The following is a 19,864-nucleotide window of genomic DNA, read 5'->3' as shown; positions in this document are numbered from 1 at the left end:
CGATTAGCGAGTATTTATTGGTTTAAGTGCACATTTATAGTCTCATGTATATGCGTTTGCCTTATTTTTGCATTTTAAAAAAATATTTTGTGATATATTTAGGGCTTGTTTGGCCATGAAAATTGTGAGTGTTTGAAAAATATAGTTTTTGTTTTCAAAACAACTGAAAAACTTGAAAAATACACTTTGAGTAAGTTTAAGTGTCTATCTGGTCACCTTATAAGTTTATATGCCTATCTTACAAAACATGCCAAGTTTAAGGGTCCATCTAGGTATTAAGCCTATTCGTTTTTAAAAAAATTTTGCATGTATATTTACTTCCAAGTCTCATATAGTTTGAAGTTCATGTACACATGATTGAAGTTCAATTATTTTTGTCCAATTTCAATTCTTTTTGCTTGACTTTATCTATTTTTGCTTAAATTTCAGCCATATATTCATTAACTTTGAATAGATAATAGATATAGCTGAAGTTACACCAAAATGATTGAAGTCCAAACATTTTTGCCTGAACTTTATGCAAAAATGACTGAAGTCCAACCATTTTTATCTGAACGTTATGCAAAAATGACTGATAAATTTCAATCATTTGTAACTTCAGATGGCTTTGTTAAACCAAACTTCAACCACCGCATGTCATAGCGGGTATTATATACAAAAAAACAAATCATTAAAAAGCGGATGCAGGTTAGATATCGGTATTAACATGCCTTCCCATGAAATTTTAACATATTGAAGTACTAATAAACGAATCGTCATTAATTAGCCTCCCTAGACGCATGCATCGCAGTATGATTTATGCGTCTGTTCATGTAATTAGAAATCATAATCAGAGACAGATTCATGATTTAAATTTTATAAATTCAATATTTAAGGTTTTTAGTATTAAATATTATATTTTTAATAATGATTTCATAACTACTATTTATTACTTACAATGTTCGTGATCTTTTATACATATATCTATACTCTACATAGAATATTAGATTTAAATAAATTCGGTGTTAATTCTCAACCCCCAATTCTTATCTTAATCATATCTAATCAAAGAGAAATTAAGTGAAGATAAAAATATAAAAGGGAAGATCACAGGAAGTTGCTAACGTGTTTGGAAGCCGCGTTTGAGATTCAATTCATCCGAATCTGATTGGTGGCTCTATGATAATTAATCTACTTTGGTTTGAACTTTGAACTATTAAAGATAATGAAAAAAAGAACAATGAGATAAGACTCACAATTAGGCAATGTCATGAGGATAATCATATAGAATTATTTTATTCAATGTAATCCATTCGTTTCATTTTCAATGACACGAAATTTAGAAAAGGAAGACTTTTTTTTAATTACCTAACCAATATACTTATAAAGTTTGTGATCTTAAATATATTCTTACATCTCTATCGTTGTAAGAGCATTTCATTAAGAGTGAAATGTGAAGTTAGGTGAAAAAAACTTCCAAATATAAAAAAAATATCATTCTTTTTTAAACAAAACTAAAAAGAAAAGATTTTTTCATAAAAATACTTCATATGTTCCCTTTTACTTGTACATAAGATTAAAAGTTTTTTTATTTTATTTGTCCATTTCATAATCAAGAGAGAATATATATATATATATATATATATATATATATATATATATATATTAAGTAATCATTTTCTAAACTTATGTTAGTCAAATATAATTTTTCAAAAGCATATTAATAAGGACAACTTAGTAAAATAAAGTAACGAGTATGCAAATTGAACAAGTAAAAAGGAATAAAGGGAATATAAAAGAAAGAGAGCGCAGTATTATATTTTATAAACTTTTATATTAATCATAAAATAAAGAAAAAAGAAAACAATAAAGAAAGGAAGAGAGTTGATAAAGAGGTCGACCCTCGACCCACCATTATATAAAGAAACTTAAAAGTCATATACAAGTCCCTCTCCTTTGATCAAAACACAAAACAGATAAACTAAAAAAACTAACAATACCATATCTCCTTATCTTTATCAGCAACGTCTCATTATCCTTTTTAGTTAATCATTTTCCCATTAATGGCATCAAGAAACGGCAGAATTAGTCTTATTAGTCCCAATGATTTACAATTTGAGTTTGATGAAGCTGATATTTGGAACAATAATAATAGTAATATCGTTCCTAGTCACTCTGAGTCCAAAAAATTAATACCAAGTTCACGTTTCTTGAAAAAACCAGCAAAAATATTTGTGCCTGCAGCATCAACATCATTGCCCGTGAAAGTACCTGATTGGTCGGAAATCCTAGGTAACGAGTACGAGAATTGCTTGAAAGAGACCAACTATAATGTTCGAGACAATGATGATTTTGATGAGGATAACAGAATTCCGCCTCATGAATATTTAGCAAGGACAAGAATGGCTTCATTTTCTGTGCAGGAAGGTATGGGGAGGACACTTAAAGGAAGAGATTTGAGTAGGGTGAGGAATGCTATTTGGAAACAAACTGGTTTTGAAGACTAACAATTTTGGAGTTTTTTTGGTTCTTTTATTTTTTTTAGTTTTTTTCTCTATGATCGTAGTGTTGGGTCAGCTTGCGCGTACTTCAACTAATTTCACAGAGTACTTGCTACCTTCCGTCAGCATAGATATCGGATAACTCTATTCACCAAGGCTTAGACTGATGAGAAGAAATCGCATAGTATTTTTACCTCAAACTAAAATTTGAACTTCAGATCTCCTGATTCTTAGCTTTATCATTTCATCACGAGGTCACACCTTTGGATATTTTTTGGGTTCTTGTCTTCTTGATGGACTAATCTGTTATGTTTTGCAAGTGTTTTTTGGTAGACCGATTCTCTGGTTTTTCTGGTTTGTTTGTAGCTATGACTTCACGTTACAGAGAATCACTTAGAAAATTCGTATTATTCCCCATTTTGTTGATATCCTCTTTCCTTGTAGAATCATCGGAATTTTGCAATTGAAACATCAATCAAGAGGATGATCAGTTTGTAGTTTCTAGTAATTTTTGTATTCTGTTTTCCTGAATATCTATAGAATTGTCACCAAATGATTTTTTGTTTACTTGATAAGTACTCCGGCATTTCATTTTATGTGATACTATCACGATCTTGAGAGGGGTAAAACTTTACTAGCACCGGCATTTATACCAAGTCAAAATAAGAGTGTGTTTGAATATAACCCTTTAACACTTAACCATGATTAATTAACATTTATGATTACCTCATTAACTCAAATAACTATAGTAAATTTATATGGTTTGGTGTAAACACCGGATATGATTACTCTTACCCAGAGGAAAGTTATAGGTTTGATGTAAACACCGGATAGATTACTTATTCACGATTTGTTCATTTTACCCCGACCCCATGAAAGCAAGAGTGAATTAACAACTGAAACGAAATTGGAACTTTGATTTTTCGAACTCAAGAATGCATGAGGCACATGTAATTTTAGGATTACTATGCATTCTTATGTGCACTTCCTTATTTGTAATTATTGAAGAAAACCAAAGGGAAAATGTTAAAAGATAAATAAACAAATATGTTAAGCCTATCATTGTTGTTTCTTGTTTTTGCAGTTACGTTTTTTGGGTAAATGCAGAAAGAAGTCAAGGGGAGAGAACAAACCCATAAAGATGTTAGTATTACATAAAATGAGATGAGGATGTGTAAACTTTTGGGTAATATTCAATTGAGTACTGCAGTAGGTAAGAAAACAACAGATTAGCTTACACAATCCTTACAAGCTAAAATCTACACGCTAACACACACTTCTGTCCCTCTCATCATCGAGAGGGTGATGGAATGGTTGATGTATCCCTCCATTTTTATTCTAAAGACTCGGAATGATAAAATTTCTTAAAAAAGAAACGTTTTATTCCTTTAGTGAACTATTCAATGTGAATACAAATTAATTGGAACAACAATTTTTTATATTACAGAATAATTAAACAAAAATTAGGTCCTCTTAATCACCTCTTTAATTGACATATCTTCTAGTAAAGGAAAAAAGAAGTTTCTCTTTGTTCTTTTGAACAGATTTTACAGAATTATCTGCTAAGAATAACCTCATTAACCTATAATATAGTACTCTAGCAGCGGCGTACTATCTGCTAAGAGTAGCCTCAATCCATAACATGTAATCATATACTATTACACTTACCTTGATAAAAAGCATGTATAATATGTAGGAGGTTCCTATGGACAGGTGGGACTGAGGCATCTAAAAAGGCTTTATTAGCATGGAATAGACTGCGTTTTATCTGCAGGTGGACTAAACTTCTTATACATCATAACTTGGAACGAGGCAGCTATTTGCAAACTCTTATGGAATCTATACTCTAAGAAGAATGGGTCCATGCCAACTATGAGAAAGGCAGAGCAGTGCGCAAGATGCAAGCCAATACAGCTTCTTGGCTGCTTAGGAAGATTCTGAAATCTAAACAAGTACTAGAAGGTGTTGGCTATATAGAGGCAGCTCTGGTCCAAATGCAAAGTTTCTCAATTCAGATAATGTACAAGGTACTTAGAGGCAACTTCTGAAAAGTGACTTGGAGGAAACTAGTGTGCAACAATTAGGGATCACCTAGGTGAACTTTCATGCTCGGATTGGCAATACACTGAGAGTTTGTTAACTAGGGATAAACTGGCACAATGGGGACTCATTGATGATGCTACTTGCCCCTTGTGTCATACTACCAATGAGACTGTATCACACCCACCTTTAGAATGCACTGTATCAGCAGGGCTGTGGAGCAGGTTGTTAAGATGGCAAGGGATCACTAGATCACCTTTTAACTGGCAGAATGAAGTTGACTGGGCAACAAGACAGTGCAAGAGTAGTAGTAGTACAACTGACATATACAAAATGACTTTGGCAGGAACAGTATACTACAAGTGGCAAGAGAGGAACATAAGAATTTTCCAGCACAAGCAGAGAAATGAAGATGCTAGTGCTAGAGATCCATTGTAGAGGAAGCATTACAAGTAGACTTAGAAAACTGTCTAGTTTGAATTTTCTATCCTTAGGCTAGACAAGTTACTGGATTAGTGGTTCTGATGTAATAGGATGGAAGGATGAGGCTGTTTAGCTCAGACTTCTAATTAGTCTTGGAAACTTGCTTTGTACAGATTACTTTGGTAAATAAAGTCGACAGTTATTAGCCAAAAAAAAAAGCATGTATAATATACTATGAGGACTATATACATCTGATATAGTACTAGAGCATTTACAGCAGTGGGGCGGTCCTACAACTAAAATTAGACATGTGTGCACTGTGGGAGCTACGACCCTACAATAGCAATTTGACATCGCAAGAATGCATGCATTATATGGTTTCATGGTACACACATGTTTCAGTAACAATTCACGAATCAAATAGATATCGAACACTCTTTGCAATAAAGCATTAAAGAACAACAATTTTGAATTCATGTTCAAAATGATATGGTTTACATGGAAATCATCGTGTCACTTACACGCATAGTCAATTGACTGTTAGCCCACGCATGGCTAATTATATACTTTGGCACTCATGGCCTTTTTCAGAAAATTCGTATAATGAAAGATATTCATACACACTTAATCGAAACACAACAAATTTTTTGATGCAATAGTTCATAAAACATTTTATTAAGGGAAAAGGGTCAAATATACCCCTCTACTTTGTTTTATTAGTTAAATATACCCTCCGTTAGTGAATGTTAATAAAAATACCCCTGGCGTCTTCAAAATTCACACTTATGCCCCTATTAGGATGGAAATCCCCAAATCCTCTCAAATTACCCAATTTCAAAAAAATTACCCACTTGTTTTGTTGACCCGCCCGCCCGACCCGCCTATCATCATCAAGCTCTAGCTTCATCTTCTTCCATGGAGAAAAAAAGAAAAAAGCAAAAACACACCCAAATGATAAAATCCCAAAACAGATATTATGTGAGACAATTAACCAGCAATGTAGGCACGCCTTTAGAATTAGATAAACCGCTATAAAAAACAGAACCAGACCTGGTATGGCTAAATAAAAGTGTGGACGGTGGCCTGAAAAAGTTTAGGTTGGTTTGGAGGATGAAAATTCTCCACTCAAGGGAATATGAGAACGTCCCAAATAATTGTAAGCACGGTAGAAGTTTTTTGCATGTGATGATGAATTGCAGAGTTCTAGAAAGGCAAAAGGCAGCTAAAATCAAGAACAATGAAGTCAGAGTGGAAATGGATGAGGTAAGGGGTAATAAATGAGATACTTTTAATTGCAATCAAATAATATGCTTATGAGGAATGAACGAACCACACGTTCATTCTGGGAGTTATTCGTTATAGGCTCCAACATACCTCTTTTAAACTATTTTACTCTGTTCTAAGATGAGCATTTAAGCCATCAAAATCTTTAACTCTGCTATGGGATGGACAATTAAGTCATCATAACATTCAACTCCGTATAATCTAACATATACATGAAAATATGCACTGGTAACTTAACTAACTTAATCTTATTGCAATAATCATTTCATACTCTTGACAATCCATATAACAATTGTAAATAATCATACAACATATGTATTAGATAATACACACAACATTACTACTAGCTATAACCATAACCCAGTTCCTATGTATAGCAGTATTCAAACATCTCTATTAGTGTTGGATTTTATCACTTGGTGCAGCCAGTACTTGGATTTTATCATTTGAGTGTGTTCTTGCTTTTTTCTTTTTTTCTCCATGGAAGAAGATGAAGCTAGAGCTTGATGATGATGATAGGCGGGTCGGGCGGGGCGGGTCAACAAAAAAGTGGGTAATTTTTTTGAAATTGGGTAATTTGAGAGGATTTGGGGATTTCCATCCAAATAGGGGCGTAAGTGTGAAGTTTGAAGACGCCAGGGGTATTTTTGTAAACTTTCACTAACGAAGGGTATATTTAACTAATAAAACAAAGTAGAGGAGTATATTTGACCCTTTTCCCTTTTATTAAACTCATATAAAATAACTGCAATAGTAAAGGGTATAATATGGGAAGGAAGTAATGAACAGGCGTCTCTTGCCAGCAGAATTTACCAAAGGAGAAAAAAGAAACAAGAGAAATGGTGTACGCACTATGCAGTGATATGATTTCTGAAAAACAATAACTTTAGAACCCTCAGATATCGAAAATTGTCTCTGATGTTCCATGAGCAGTTATGGTTATATAAAACTAGGAAGTCGAGTATAAAACACTGAAGAGGTTAAAAATCTGACCAGGAGATAGTAAATTAAACAAGTTAGAGGCTTCACGAGCAGTCTTGTCACATAACTCAACAGAACATCCAGAAATAGTCACCCAAACTTGCAGATCTATTATAATGTTGAAAGCGATATTGAGCCAAATATTTGAAATAGTTCTACATCAACTTTGTAAACAAAGAGGATTCTTCCTCATTAAATATGTCAAGCAGTAATACAGTGATATACAAATAAGAGCAGTTAAGGTGGCCTTACTGCAAATAGAAACACTGCACAGGCAGAGTAAGAGCCTTCCCCTAGTCCCTTCTGCAGGCGAACGGAACTGCATCTATGGGGAAGCCAGAAACCAAAAATTCACGAAAAAGGATGGTGATGCTGCAAACCAGCTTAAAAATGCCATTGCTGTAGCTGACATAAATCTCGTGCAGTGGTTCACTTTACATTTGTCAAGATCATTGCTAATAAGAACTGTAATTCCAGCTGATGCACAGGCGGCAGCAAATGTAAGAGTAGAAGTGATCTGCACCACAGAGGAATCACAAACCAAAGTGATCACATATTAAAAAAATCCTTCTACAAGTGCACCATTAAAACTTCTTTTTTACAGGTGCCCCATTAAAATTCAGTAGATCGCCAATGATGTGTATCAACATTCCTTACAATAAATGAATATAAACATTATGCTTGCAGTTGGATATAGCAGAAAACAGAGGGGGATTCAAGATTTGAATTTTATGGGTTCCTACAACAGCTTCAAGTTAATACTATAATAATAACGGGTTCACAGTCAAATATTTATAGAAATTTAGTATATTTCTTACTATATATACAAAGTTAGAACAAAAACTACAGGGTTCACGTGAACTCATGACCAGGCTTCTAGATCCGTTCCTGGCAGAAAACTGACCAGATTGACCTTAAGAGTAGAAGTGATCTGCACCAAAGTGGGATCATGAACCATAGTGATAATCACCTACTAAAATCATTCCACATGTGCCCCATTAAAAGTCAATAGGTTGCAAACAAGTTGTTTAAACAGTCCTTATTTAAAGGCCAAACCCATCGACAGACATCTGTGGTCGTCCACTTCTTTCACTTGAGCACCTAAAGTGCCCCTTGTTCCATTTAGACACTTTAGGTGGGCACTCCCTGTTCCACTTGACACTTTTGTACTATCAGTCAAATATATAGTGTGAGTGTAATACACTCGCCGATGACGTGTCAAAACAGCGAATTAAATGAAGACACGTGGCATATATACTAAAAATAATTATTAAAGAATAAAATATGAGCAGAAAAATTATTTTAAAACTATTTAGTAAACTAAAAAAAAAAAACTATTTTCACCCCTACCCACCTAACCCCTCCGTCCTCCACCTGCCGTTCCCCCAACCTCACCCTCTTCCTCCATGTTTTTTTCTTACAGATTCATTTCATTTTCAACAATGATTAATTTATCAAGCAAGCAATTCCAAAGAAAAAACAGCAAACCCAGACGAATGGCTTTTGCGGGGAAAATTTTCTGATCGAAATATTTGAAATTTCACCTTCAAGCTTCATACGAGCTTCAATGGAGTTCTGTGAGTTTTCAAGTTCAACTTCAACAATATTTCAGTTGGTTTTAGCATCGAGTTAGTTCAAACACAACTTCACTTTAGTTTCAGATTCGACATGCAATAGAACTCCAAAACCAATACTCAAGTCGAAGCTCCGTCGGCCAACAATGGCGGATTTAATTTTTTGCCCGACATATGCTTCAAACCTGATGTAGCTTTCATATTTTCAGTAGTGAACACCAATGATTCAAAATTGCAGAACCAAAACTCGTGCAGTGAACTAGACAAGACCAACAGTGATAGATTTTTTTGTAATTTTCTAATGATTTTTTTTTTAATTGATGTAAAAGAAAGAGAAAATGAAAAAGAAAATAAAAAGAATTAAAAAAATAAAAATAAAATACGTTTTTTAGGTCTTCACGCGCTTGTTTGTTGTGCAATTCACCCAAGTTGCCAGGTCAGCAAAAATTGTCTAAATGACACAGTCTAGCCCTACCTCAGGTGTCTAAATGGAACAAGGGGCACTTGAGGTGTTCAAGTGAAAGAAGTGGACGACCACAGGTGTCTGTCGATGGGTTTGGCCTTATTTAAAACATATGCATATTGCATTGGCTTACATACCCAGCTCAAAAATCTCGGAAAACAGCCTAATCAAGGGTATGGAGAAGTGGCCATTCAATCTTGTAAACTATACATTACGCTAGGGGTTACAATGTATCCAAAAACAGACGATGCAAAAGATGATCCAATTACTTCTCCCAATCAAATAATAACTACACCTGCTCCATATATTCCCCTCCTACTCTGCTCCGTTCATCTAATGTTGTTAAGTACTTGTATTTTAAAGCACATTATGGGGTCTCTAAAATTAGATGTTCTACAAATCTCAAACTTATCCCTACCCGTATCTAATATAAGTGTAACAACAACTAACCTTAGTGCCAACTAGTTGGATTACCGGTTCATAAGAAGTAAAGGTTCTTGTAAGTTGGGTCAGCGGTTCCAGTGCCAGCTAGTTGGATTAACTGTATGGATATTTTTGCTTCCATTACACAATCAATGTTTTGCTTCCATTGTGTTCAAATCTTAGCTAAATCCATAATGGTTACTAAAGATAGAAAGTCTTTTGAGATAATTTCCACGTAAGAGATTTCAAATCTACCTCATTTCTTTCTAGTTTCTACCATCTTTAATACCACGCCTAAAGACTAAATTTGGTGGTCTAGCTAGAAACTGATCAAACGACCTTCAATTTTTATATGTTAAGTTGGGATTGGTTCGATTATAACAAGGTTGAATCTTGACTTTATTGATGATCAACTTAAGATAATCAATCAATCCGACATCTATTCAATTATGTCCAAAAACTAGAATGCTTCTCAGGTATACACTCATCCACCATCGAACGTCTAATTAGAATTACCTATTTTGGTGGTGCAGATAATATTATGATTATCTAAGTATGACTTGGACAATACCTACCTCGATTATCTTAACTAACACACGTAGTACCAAAAAGGACATGAAAAGCTAAGTGGAATTCTAGAAACTAATTTCGATCAAGATTTAGTACAAACATCAACAAGAACTCATTTATGCTGCAACATCCAAAAAGGCTATTCGGCACTTCACCTACCTCAATTAATGCTTTGAACAATAAATAGGACACTAATGACGAAATTGCACATAGGGGATAACATGAAATAATTAACTTAACTTAATACATCATGATCCATCAATTATGCAACAATAAAGTCCACTCAATCAGAGTTCAAATTCCAAATATACATAAGCTTTAACACAAATAACAACTAAAACAAATAGTGAAAGGTAAAGGCAAAGTTTCACAAATATTGTCTTTACTCCTTGAAATAGCTTGAACTGGGGACAAAACTTGGTAAAAGTCTCCTCCTTAGCTTGAGTCTCCTATTTCCGGTAGGGACATTTTCCCTAGTGAAGGAAGCTGGGGCTTTTGCCCTGGAGATTTTTACAATTGCTATTTCAAGAAGTAAGGACCAAAAGTTCCATTTAAAAAAAAAAAAAAAAAAAAAAAACAAAGGACCAAAAGTTGTGAATCTTACTTTTACCCTCGTCTTTTTATCACAGTTATGATTTGTATTAAACTTGTTTGTGTCTTTGGGAATTTGAACTCCATCATGGAGTAGAAAATTGGAATATTGATGGATCTTGAAGTATTAATTTAAGGTCAATCTTTCTTATTCTATCCAATGTGTGATTCCCTATTACTCCCTCCGTCCCACGAAAGATTGACACTTTTCACTTTTCGAGAGTCAAACTTTTCAAGACTGTGTGTTTGAACATAGAATCTTTAATTTTTTCGAAATGAAATTTACATATTTGGAAACTACATAAAAAGTACTATAAGTCACCATAATTAATAATTTAAAATATTGAAAAGACATGAAAAAATTACAGTCACCATAATTAATAATTTAAAATATTGAAAAGACATGAAAAACTTACAGTCAAAGAACAACTCGTTTGACTCTCGAAAAGCGAAAAGTGTCAATCTTTTTAGGACGGAGGGAGTAATATCTTATTTATGGTTCAGGGTATTTATTGAGATAGGTGATGGACCTTTTCACTTTCGGTGTTGCACCCGTGTCGACACGGCATGGGTGTGGGTGTGGGATCCGTACCGGATATGGTCAACCAATATTGGGTACTTTGACCAAAAGCGACACAGAAATTCGGGGTAGATACAATGATTACTATAATTAAAACAAAAGCTAAGGTGAAATTGAAAGAAATGGAGTACCTTGTGTGTGGAGGAATATAATGAAGGGGTGGGATGCCTTTACTAATATCATTGCTTTTAAGGTCGAGGTTGGGAGTAGAGTTGGTTTTGGGGGGAAAAAGTGGTGTGGAGTTTTGGTGCTTAAGGACGAATTCCCGATGTTGTATAGAGTCTCTTGCCAAAGGGAATTGTCTGTTCAGCAAGTTAGGGGGGACACAAAGGGATGGGAATTTTCAGGGTTTGAGGTTTAGGAAGAATTTCAAAGATTGGGAGGTGATCGAGCTTCAAAGATTGCTAGATTTACTTCAAAGGCAATACGAGCCAGTTGACAGACCCGATGCTTTGAGTTGGGAGTTGGGAAACAACAAATTGTTCTCGATTAAGTCCTTCTATGAGAAACTTCTGGTTAGGGCAGAGGTTAGTTTCCCTCATGCCTCGGTTTGGATCCCCTAGGTGCCAAGGAAGATGTGCTTCTTCGCGTGGTTAGCTACTAGAGGGGTGATCTTGGCGGCGGAGAACCTTAGGAATAGAAAGGTTGTATACACGAGTTGGTGTTTCCTTTGCAAGGAGACGGGTGAGGACGTGAACCATATTAGATTACATTGCAAATTAGCCACGAGGTTATGGGAAGATATCTTTAGATGGTTTGGCGTTTCTTCGGTAATGCCAAGAATAGTGAAGGAATTGATGTTCAGTTGGAAGAGTGGAGCTAGAAGAAGATGACGTAAGGCTTGGCAGGTTACACCACTTGCTTTAATGTGGATCATTTGGAAAGAGCGAAATAGGAGAGTTTTTGAAGGGGTGGAGATGAGCTATGCTCTTTTGAGGAGTAGTCTCTGATCCCTTATTTTCTTTTGGTGCACCTATGTAGTTCCTGTTTGTATAGAGGATTGGGCATCTTTTGGAGAGAATCATTTTTTATAGGTTTCTCCTTGTGGTATACGATATATCGCTTGTATACGGCCAAGTTGGCCTTGTTATTATTAATCAAATCTTTGACCTGATCAAAAAAAAGAAATTTCTATGTCAACTTGTTTCCTTATATTTTCTTCTAGGATTCTCCTCTTGATCAATATTTCTCCTAATAATACCTTGTAAGTTTTCCACATAATGTTACTATAATTTTAGATATTTGAATTATCTTTAGTCGTATACCCTCACCGGTATCCGTATATGGATCCATACTCCCCGATCTTAAAAGTTAGATCATGAACGATCCGACTCCTAGATCCGCACCCGAGTCCGAGCAACTTAGGTTGTTGTTGATGGGTTTGCATAAAACCTTAATCGAAAAATAAGATTTAGTTTTTACAATTCCACTTAGCTCCGTATAGCATTTTTTGATTGTTAGCTCTTCATAACATTTTTAATGCAACTCTTAATCTTAATCGAGAGGAGCGGTTTTGGTATTATATTAATTGTAGTAGTCAAGATAATAATAGAGATGTCTTGCACTTCCGTGGAATATAGCACATGTTTAATTCATACTTAACGCATAGTCCAATTACCGAAAGGGGTGATTTTATTTAGACGTACTATACAAACAACAACAACATACCCAGTGTATTCCCACAATTGGGGTCTGGGAGGGTAGGATGTATGCAGACTTTAACTCTACCTTCGTGGAATAGAGAGGTTGTTTCTGATAGACCCTCGGCTTAAAAGAAATGTAACCGATGCAGAAACATAGGAATCTAGACATACTATAGTAGATAAGTATTCGTAAGAAGTATTCTAAGTAGTAAGAAGAATTGAATAAGGAGAAATTTACTTAATCAAGTGAAGTCAAGATTCCCAGCCTTGTAATAATCTATGTTGCTCAGACTCTTCACTTTTAGTGTCGCACCCGTGTCGACACAACATGGTTGTAGGCGGGGGATCCGTACCCTATCTAGTCAACCAATTTCGGGTACTTTGGCCAAAATCGAGGGAGAAATTCCAGACAGATTCAATGATTTGTGTAATCAAAACAAAAGGTATGGTGAAATTGAAGAATATGGAATACCTTGTGTTATAGAAACTTCTATGTCACTCCTTTTTCTTTTATCTCCTCCAGAGATTTTCCTCTTGATTAAAATTTTCTCCTCAAGGTTTCACATAATATCTCATAATTTAGGTTTTATAACTCTATTTTAGATATTTGAATTATTTTTAGCCGAATCCCCGCACCCGTATCCATACCTGGATATGGATCTTAAAATTTAGATCATGAAGGATCCGATCTCTAGATCCGCACCCGTATCGGACACCCACACCTGAGTCCGAGCAACTTAGGTTATAATTGACTCATTTTCAACTTAGCATTCATTCCTTTCTTTGGCTTTTTATTAAGTTTAATTTAATTGTTATTTAGCTACACCAATTACCATACCTATTACAATTTCTCATATAATGATCAAGCAATTAATTTGTTCATTTGAGAACCAATCCCGAGTACGATAACTTGTTTGGCTTAGTACATAGTTTACTCCCTGAGCTTATAGCCAAATCCCTTTGACACACCCCTCCTTCACGGGCAACCTTTTACACACCAAACGTTTCACGAATTATGTCTAAACACAAGGCTTTTGCTCTGCTGGCACTAGCGTGTTCTAGCACAAAAGGGGAAAGTGAACTCAATTCATTTTGTGTTTGAAGCCTTTTATGGACGCAAGGCGTAGCTTTTTTCATTTTCATTTTTTAATCATCCTTTTTTTTTTTTTTTGAAAAGTTCCACCCTATTGGTGCTTTTAGGTAAAAGCCATGGTTGTGGCTTTCTTTTCCAAATGTGGTCAGACTTGTGCTTCTTTTTTTTTTCCCTTTCCTTTTGGTGTAAAAGGAAAACTTTCCTCTCCAAATGTTATGGCTATTAAGCATGGTGTGTTGCTTCTCCATGTTGACTTGTCAGTGGAGTGAGGCCATCTATACGTGCACATCCGGGTGCTTAGTTGCTCGCAAAGCTTAGCCAAATTAAATTGATGCTACTTCAAAATGTGCTTGAATAATGGACTTCAAATAAAGATTCCTTAATATTTTGAATATTGAATATTTGAAAAATGAGAGAGAGTTCACAACATGGTGGTGGCAACCCTCGCAGTGTGATAAAGCAAGAAGATAGGTGTAGATTTATGATTTTATTCTTTTTCTTAAGTTGATGCCACGGGTTATGACAACATTGGTGCGTGACATGCACTCGTTCTGAAAAGGTGGCCAAACACCAAAGTGGTATGTATTAATCACACTTCCTGAAACGTTTATTGTGTAAAAGGTTGTTCGTGAGAAAAGGGCATGTCGAAGGGATTTGGGTACAAGCTCAAGGGTCAATTATTTATTAAGCTCTTCTATACTATGATTTGACTTCTACAAGGAGAATTGTACACGGTTACTTAGCACTCATCACTTCTGCATACATACCCATATGACCATCCTCATTTTGATGCATATTATTGAAAAGTTTGTCATAAAAACCCGTATACAAGAGGTACACCAAAAAAAAAAAAAAAAAAAAAAGAGGTAGAAATCCATCAATATATAATTATTATTTTTTTATGACGAGGGAACCCGCAGCCGCTACCCTTCGGGTGCGCACAGGATAAACCCCGCTTCTGTGCAATAGCTCGCAAACAACACAGAAGAGATAACCCGCACTAGGCAAGCCCCGTGCGACAAGCTCGATCCAGAAGGTACCAATATATGGTTCTGTACAAATAAGGCACAATCTTCTATAGACAAAGGAACCTCAAGAGTGCACCAAAGAGAAATAAGGGATAGGAGACTGACTTCTCGATTGTACAAAGTCCATCTCTATCCCTTCAAAAGCTCTTCATTCTTTACCTCCAAACGACCCACATAAGTGCTAATGGAGCCACATTCCAAACCCTGCGTCTTCTCTTCCATCTACTGCAATTCCAAGGTTACCATCTTAACCACAGTTTTTCTTAACCCTCACATTTTTCCTAGCACCCTTTACTTAATTATACCCGATTCTATGAATATAGCTAATACTTTTGTCTATCCCAGGTGTATGGAGATTTGTGAAGTTATGCTTGTGATTGTATTAAGCATTTGATTAAAATAGCCTCTTTATCTCTCCTCGATCTCACTATCTCCTATCAAAATTTCTAAAGATTGTTTTGAACTTGGTTTTTAGTCTTTACCCCCTTTCTATCAATAATATTAGCTTATCCATTTCATTTTATCCTTTCCGCATCCTTATTTTCAGCCAGTCTCCTTCTAAACTGCTCTCTAAGCTCTTTTATTTTTTGATGAAGCGCTGTCTTAGCTCTTTTATACTCTTCAAAGGTTTCTCCATCTTAGCAGTTGAAAATTTTCCATACCATTCTCTTTAAGCTCTATTCACCACTTTATTCCACCACCAAGACTTTCTTAATACTTGTTAATTCCCGATGCGGTGGTATCTACCTTAACTTCTCCCATGACTATTAAGGTAAGTTCCATAGGAAAGAATACTTATCTCAAGAGGTATACTTGACATAATCAGTTGAATATAGCTCCCGCCTTGGCTCCATATGAAATACAGGAGGAGGAAACTCCAAAATAATATCAGGGAGACAGATCTCAACGAGACAACCTAATAATTTAGTTAACATGTTCCTGTTTTACTTGGATAACTTAGGGAGAATAATGACCAACATAACAATTTTGTAAATCATACTTTTCCTCAATGGAGTACACTACCCTGGTGTTATTATCTCCCTTGCCAGACTATTTCCAGAAATCAGATGATAGAGCATGTTATAAGTAATAACTTTGTAGCGAAAAAGATTACAATATGTTGAATGGAGAAATCACAAAGAACAATAGGGTTCATAATTGATGCATAATCACTTTGTCATCAACACTATCAAGTTACAATCAAATAAAACTAAATGCAACACATTCAGAACCACTCCACCCATGTTTTTCAGCTCATTCTATAACTCCATGAAATTGTAGAAAGCATCATAATGTCATCAACATCTATCATCTATCATCCACTAGTAGGAAATTCATCATCACATACAGTGATGACAGTGTAGAAACATATGGTGCTACCATAAGAAGCTCACTTCCTAACTGAAATTAATTCACTTGAACAGAAGGGAAACCACCAAATAAGTTTCAACCTGCCTCTAGCTTGACATCATGAAGCAATTTGAAAACCTAAAGTAACATACGGGAAGACATTTTTGGTAGAGAAGAAAGGTTGATAACTGAGAACACAGAAAGCAACCCCACGGATGGATGGTCAATATATTTGCAAAAAGATGTTTCTTACCCCATCACCAACGGCAAATAGACTGACAACTGCTGCATTTCTATAACTTCTTTTCACCAATATTGCATATACATCAGCTATAGCAAGTACAAGGCTCCATATGATCTGTAATCCAACAGCTGCTACAAGGTAGCTGAAACAAACAAGGGCGCGAATCCAGGTTAAATTCCCTTCACGGAACCAATTTTGATCAGTAAAAGATAATTTTATTAAAAAGTCAACTGGATACAGATCCCTCAAATCTGAAGGGAATCTAAGAATTCCAGTATCGCATCAATATCATAATCAGAAGCATTACTTATATTTTAAAACTCAGAATACATCTATTTTTCACAAACAAAATATGTTCCTTCCATGAAAGCACCTTCGACTTCTTGTCCAATCCCTTCTCAAACTAATGCAACTGCGTTACAGGCATATGAACACAACATGGCACATACGCGAAATGGCAAAAAAGAACAAGTAAACGGAGGTGCAACTAAATCCAAATCCCAGCTATTTTCTGGAGAATATGTGATTAAACAAACACTAAGGTGTGCCAGAAGTAGGACAAACTAACAATATTATCTCCAACTTAATCCATCGAATATTTACACCGTCCATTTGATAATAAGAATACAACACAAAGCATTCAGCTTACTAACTCTCCAAACAATAATAGTATCAAACAGGCTTCATCAAATGCACAGAATCCCTAAACCATGGTTTCTACCGGTTGCTTTTGAAGATCCGACTTAATGAATCATTGATCAACACGAAAGTGCAAGTAAGCTAGAACAAAAACAATTCAGCTCAAAGCACAAGGCAAGCACTAAGAAACGAAGTTCCTTTCGGAACTAAGTTACTCTTAAGACTTCCTAACACACACACCTGCTACACATTTAGCCTTTTCTTTTTCTTCTCCATTCTTCATCCATATTTCTTCAATTTATCAACATCAAATTTTATACTCCCTCCGTCCCCAAATAAGTGTCGTTTTAGCTCATTCCACGCCCATTAAGAAAAACAATAAATAAACGGTATAGTTTCCTGAGTTACCCGTATTTCTTAGACGTTTCCTGGGAATTGAGCACTATCAACAAAAAGTAGTTCTTTAATATATGGGTATAGTTGGAAAAGTTACTACTCCCTCCGGTTCAAAAAGAGTGTCCACTGGGCCATTTGCACAGCCCTTAAGAAAATACTAACTCCTAGAAAAAATAGGTAAATTGACTAAACTACCCCTAATTAAATAAGTGTTGGAATATGGTCACCTAACACTTAATAAGGACAAATCTAGAAAAATAAATTAATTCTTTATTGATTTGGTAAGTGGACACTCTTTTTGAACCAAGAAAAAAGGCTAAGTGGACACTCTTTTTGAACCGGAGGGAGTACTATTCATTGTCTTGAATTCCTAGGGGACATTTATTTTGGGACAAATTTTGTCTGCTAAAGCGACACTTATTTTGGGACAAATAAGGGTAAAATTGGAAGAACATCATTAATGTCTTCTTAATTATGTAAAACACCATTTATTTTGGAGCAAATGAAAAGGTTAAAACACCCCTTATTTTGAAACGGAGTGTGTATAAAGCTATAATTGGAAACAATTACTAATTTTTATCTTGAAATCCTAAAGCGACACTTATTTTGGGACAAATTTTGTCTGCCACAAAAAAGTCCATTTTTTTGTAACCACGGATTTGGTGGTTTTTGCGTGGTTACGTATTTCATTTCCCTATTATACCCCCAACCCACCCCACCCACCCCCATCACACCCTAACCCCCACCACCCCGCCATCACACCCAAACCACCCACCCCCACACCACCCCACCAACCCCCTACCCCTCTGTTTTTTCCACCCACCACCACCCACTACCCCCACCCATTATCCCTCACAACCCCACCACCGCCCACTGCTAAAGCAGACACTTATTTAGGAACGGTGGGAGTATTTTCTATCATCAAAAAAGTTTTTAAAACAGTAGTAATATGATCAAACAGATGGAATATAAAATATCTAGACCGTCACAAGTTATGTATGTATACCTGAAAGCAGTAACACTGGGGAAATCAGAGGTGGTAACCATAACACAAATAGAGATAACAGCAAAAACCAACTGACAGAGTCGTAAAATAAGGCTGCCAAGTGTACCAGGCATGCCTTGTATATCCTTCATCCTCACTCTCGGTGCACCTATGATCATTGGTGCTATAGGCACTGGGTGCACCGCTGGCCTACTCATCATGTTTTTCTTAATCTCTCTCTGTGTGAGTCTGTGTTTTAGACTTTGGAATAAATGGAATTATAGATTAAGACATTTGTGAGGATTTTGTTAAGAGAACCCTAAAAGGGATTGGGAAAGGCAATCGAAAAGGAAGAGGTGGAGGTTTGTTTTCTTGTTAGTTTGGAAACTTTTGAGTTTTGAAAGTGTTTTTGTTTGGGAACTTTTGACATTTGCCCCTTGTTTTGGCAAACAACAAAACGCAAAATACGGGAACCTAAGTCACATTTTTATTACTCCTCCGATCCAAAATAATTGAGGTTTTATAGCCTATTTGGCCAAGTTTATTTTTCCCCCAAAAGTACTTATTTTTTCAATAAGTGCTTATTTGAAAAAAAAAATGAGGTGTCTGGCCAAGCTTTTGGGAGAAAATAAGTGCTTTTGGGAATAGCAGAAGCAGTTTTTCAGAAGCTAAAAAAAACAACTTTTGCCCGAAAGCACTTTTTTGAAAAGTACTTTTGAGAAAAATACAAATAGAAGCACTTTTTAAAAGTTTGGTCAAACACTAATGAATGCTCAAAAGTACTTTTTTAATTAATTGGTCAAACACAAACTGTTTTTCGCTAAAAGTGCTTTTTTGAAAAGTACTTTTAAAAAAAAATATTTTTTAAAATAAGCAAATTTTAAAAGCTTGGCCAAACAGGCTATTAAGCTTGAGCATATAAATTAAGAAATTCCCTAATTCCTAAAAGTTAAGAGAACTTTTGACTAAGATACCCTTAATTATGATTATTTTTTTCCTTTTTAGGTTGACATAATTATCACGGGAATATGGGAATCTGTTGAGGGAAAATTTGAAACAGAGAACTAAATACCTTCT

General features: G+C 35.4%; 3 protein-coding genes across 3 annotated transcripts; 2 read left to right on the top strand and 1 right to left on the bottom strand.

The window, feature by feature from the left end:
• Window positions 1–1,916: 1,916 nt before the first annotated feature.
• LOC132606893 (protein S40-4-like) lies at window positions 1,917–3,047 on the top strand. Its single transcript, XM_060320563.1, has one exon. The coding sequence runs from the start codon at window positions 2,043–2,045 to the stop codon at window positions 2,484–2,486; it is 444 nt and encodes a 147-aa protein (XP_060176546.1). The 5' UTR covers window positions 1,917–2,042; the 3' UTR covers window positions 2,487–3,047.
• A 1,331-nt stretch (window positions 3,048–4,378) lies between these two features.
• Window positions 4,379–4,958, top strand: LOC132608208 (uncharacterized). The gene is made up of 2 exons (XM_060322270.1): window positions 4,379–4,507; window positions 4,551–4,958. The coding sequence occupies exons 1-2, from the start codon at window positions 4,379–4,381 to the stop codon at window positions 4,956–4,958; spliced, it is 537 nt and encodes a 178-aa protein (XP_060178253.1).
• A 2,337-nt stretch (window positions 4,959–7,295) lies between these two features.
• Window positions 7,296–19,229, bottom strand: LOC132606892 (CASP-like protein 5A1). Its single transcript, XM_060320562.1, has 3 exons — window positions 18,809–19,229; window positions 16,777–16,909; window positions 7,296–7,725 (listed from the first exon to the last, which is right to left on the bottom strand). Exons 1-3 carry the CDS (start codon window positions 19,006–19,008, stop codon window positions 7,534–7,536), a joined length of 525 nt encoding a protein of 174 aa, XP_060176545.1. The 5' UTR covers window positions 19,009–19,229; the 3' UTR covers window positions 7,296–7,533.
• Between the last annotated feature and the right edge of the window lie 635 nt (window positions 19,230–19,864).

Source organism: Lycium barbarum, chromosome 8 (genome assembly GCF_019175385.1).
Source record: "Lycium barbarum isolate Lr01 chromosome 8, ASM1917538v2, whole genome shotgun sequence".
NCBI classification, from domain to species: Eukaryota; Viridiplantae; Streptophyta; class Magnoliopsida; order Solanales; family Solanaceae; genus Lycium; species Lycium barbarum.
The sequence above is the reverse complement of the archived record's forward strand: the minus strand, read 5'-3'. Positions and strand labels throughout refer to the sequence as shown.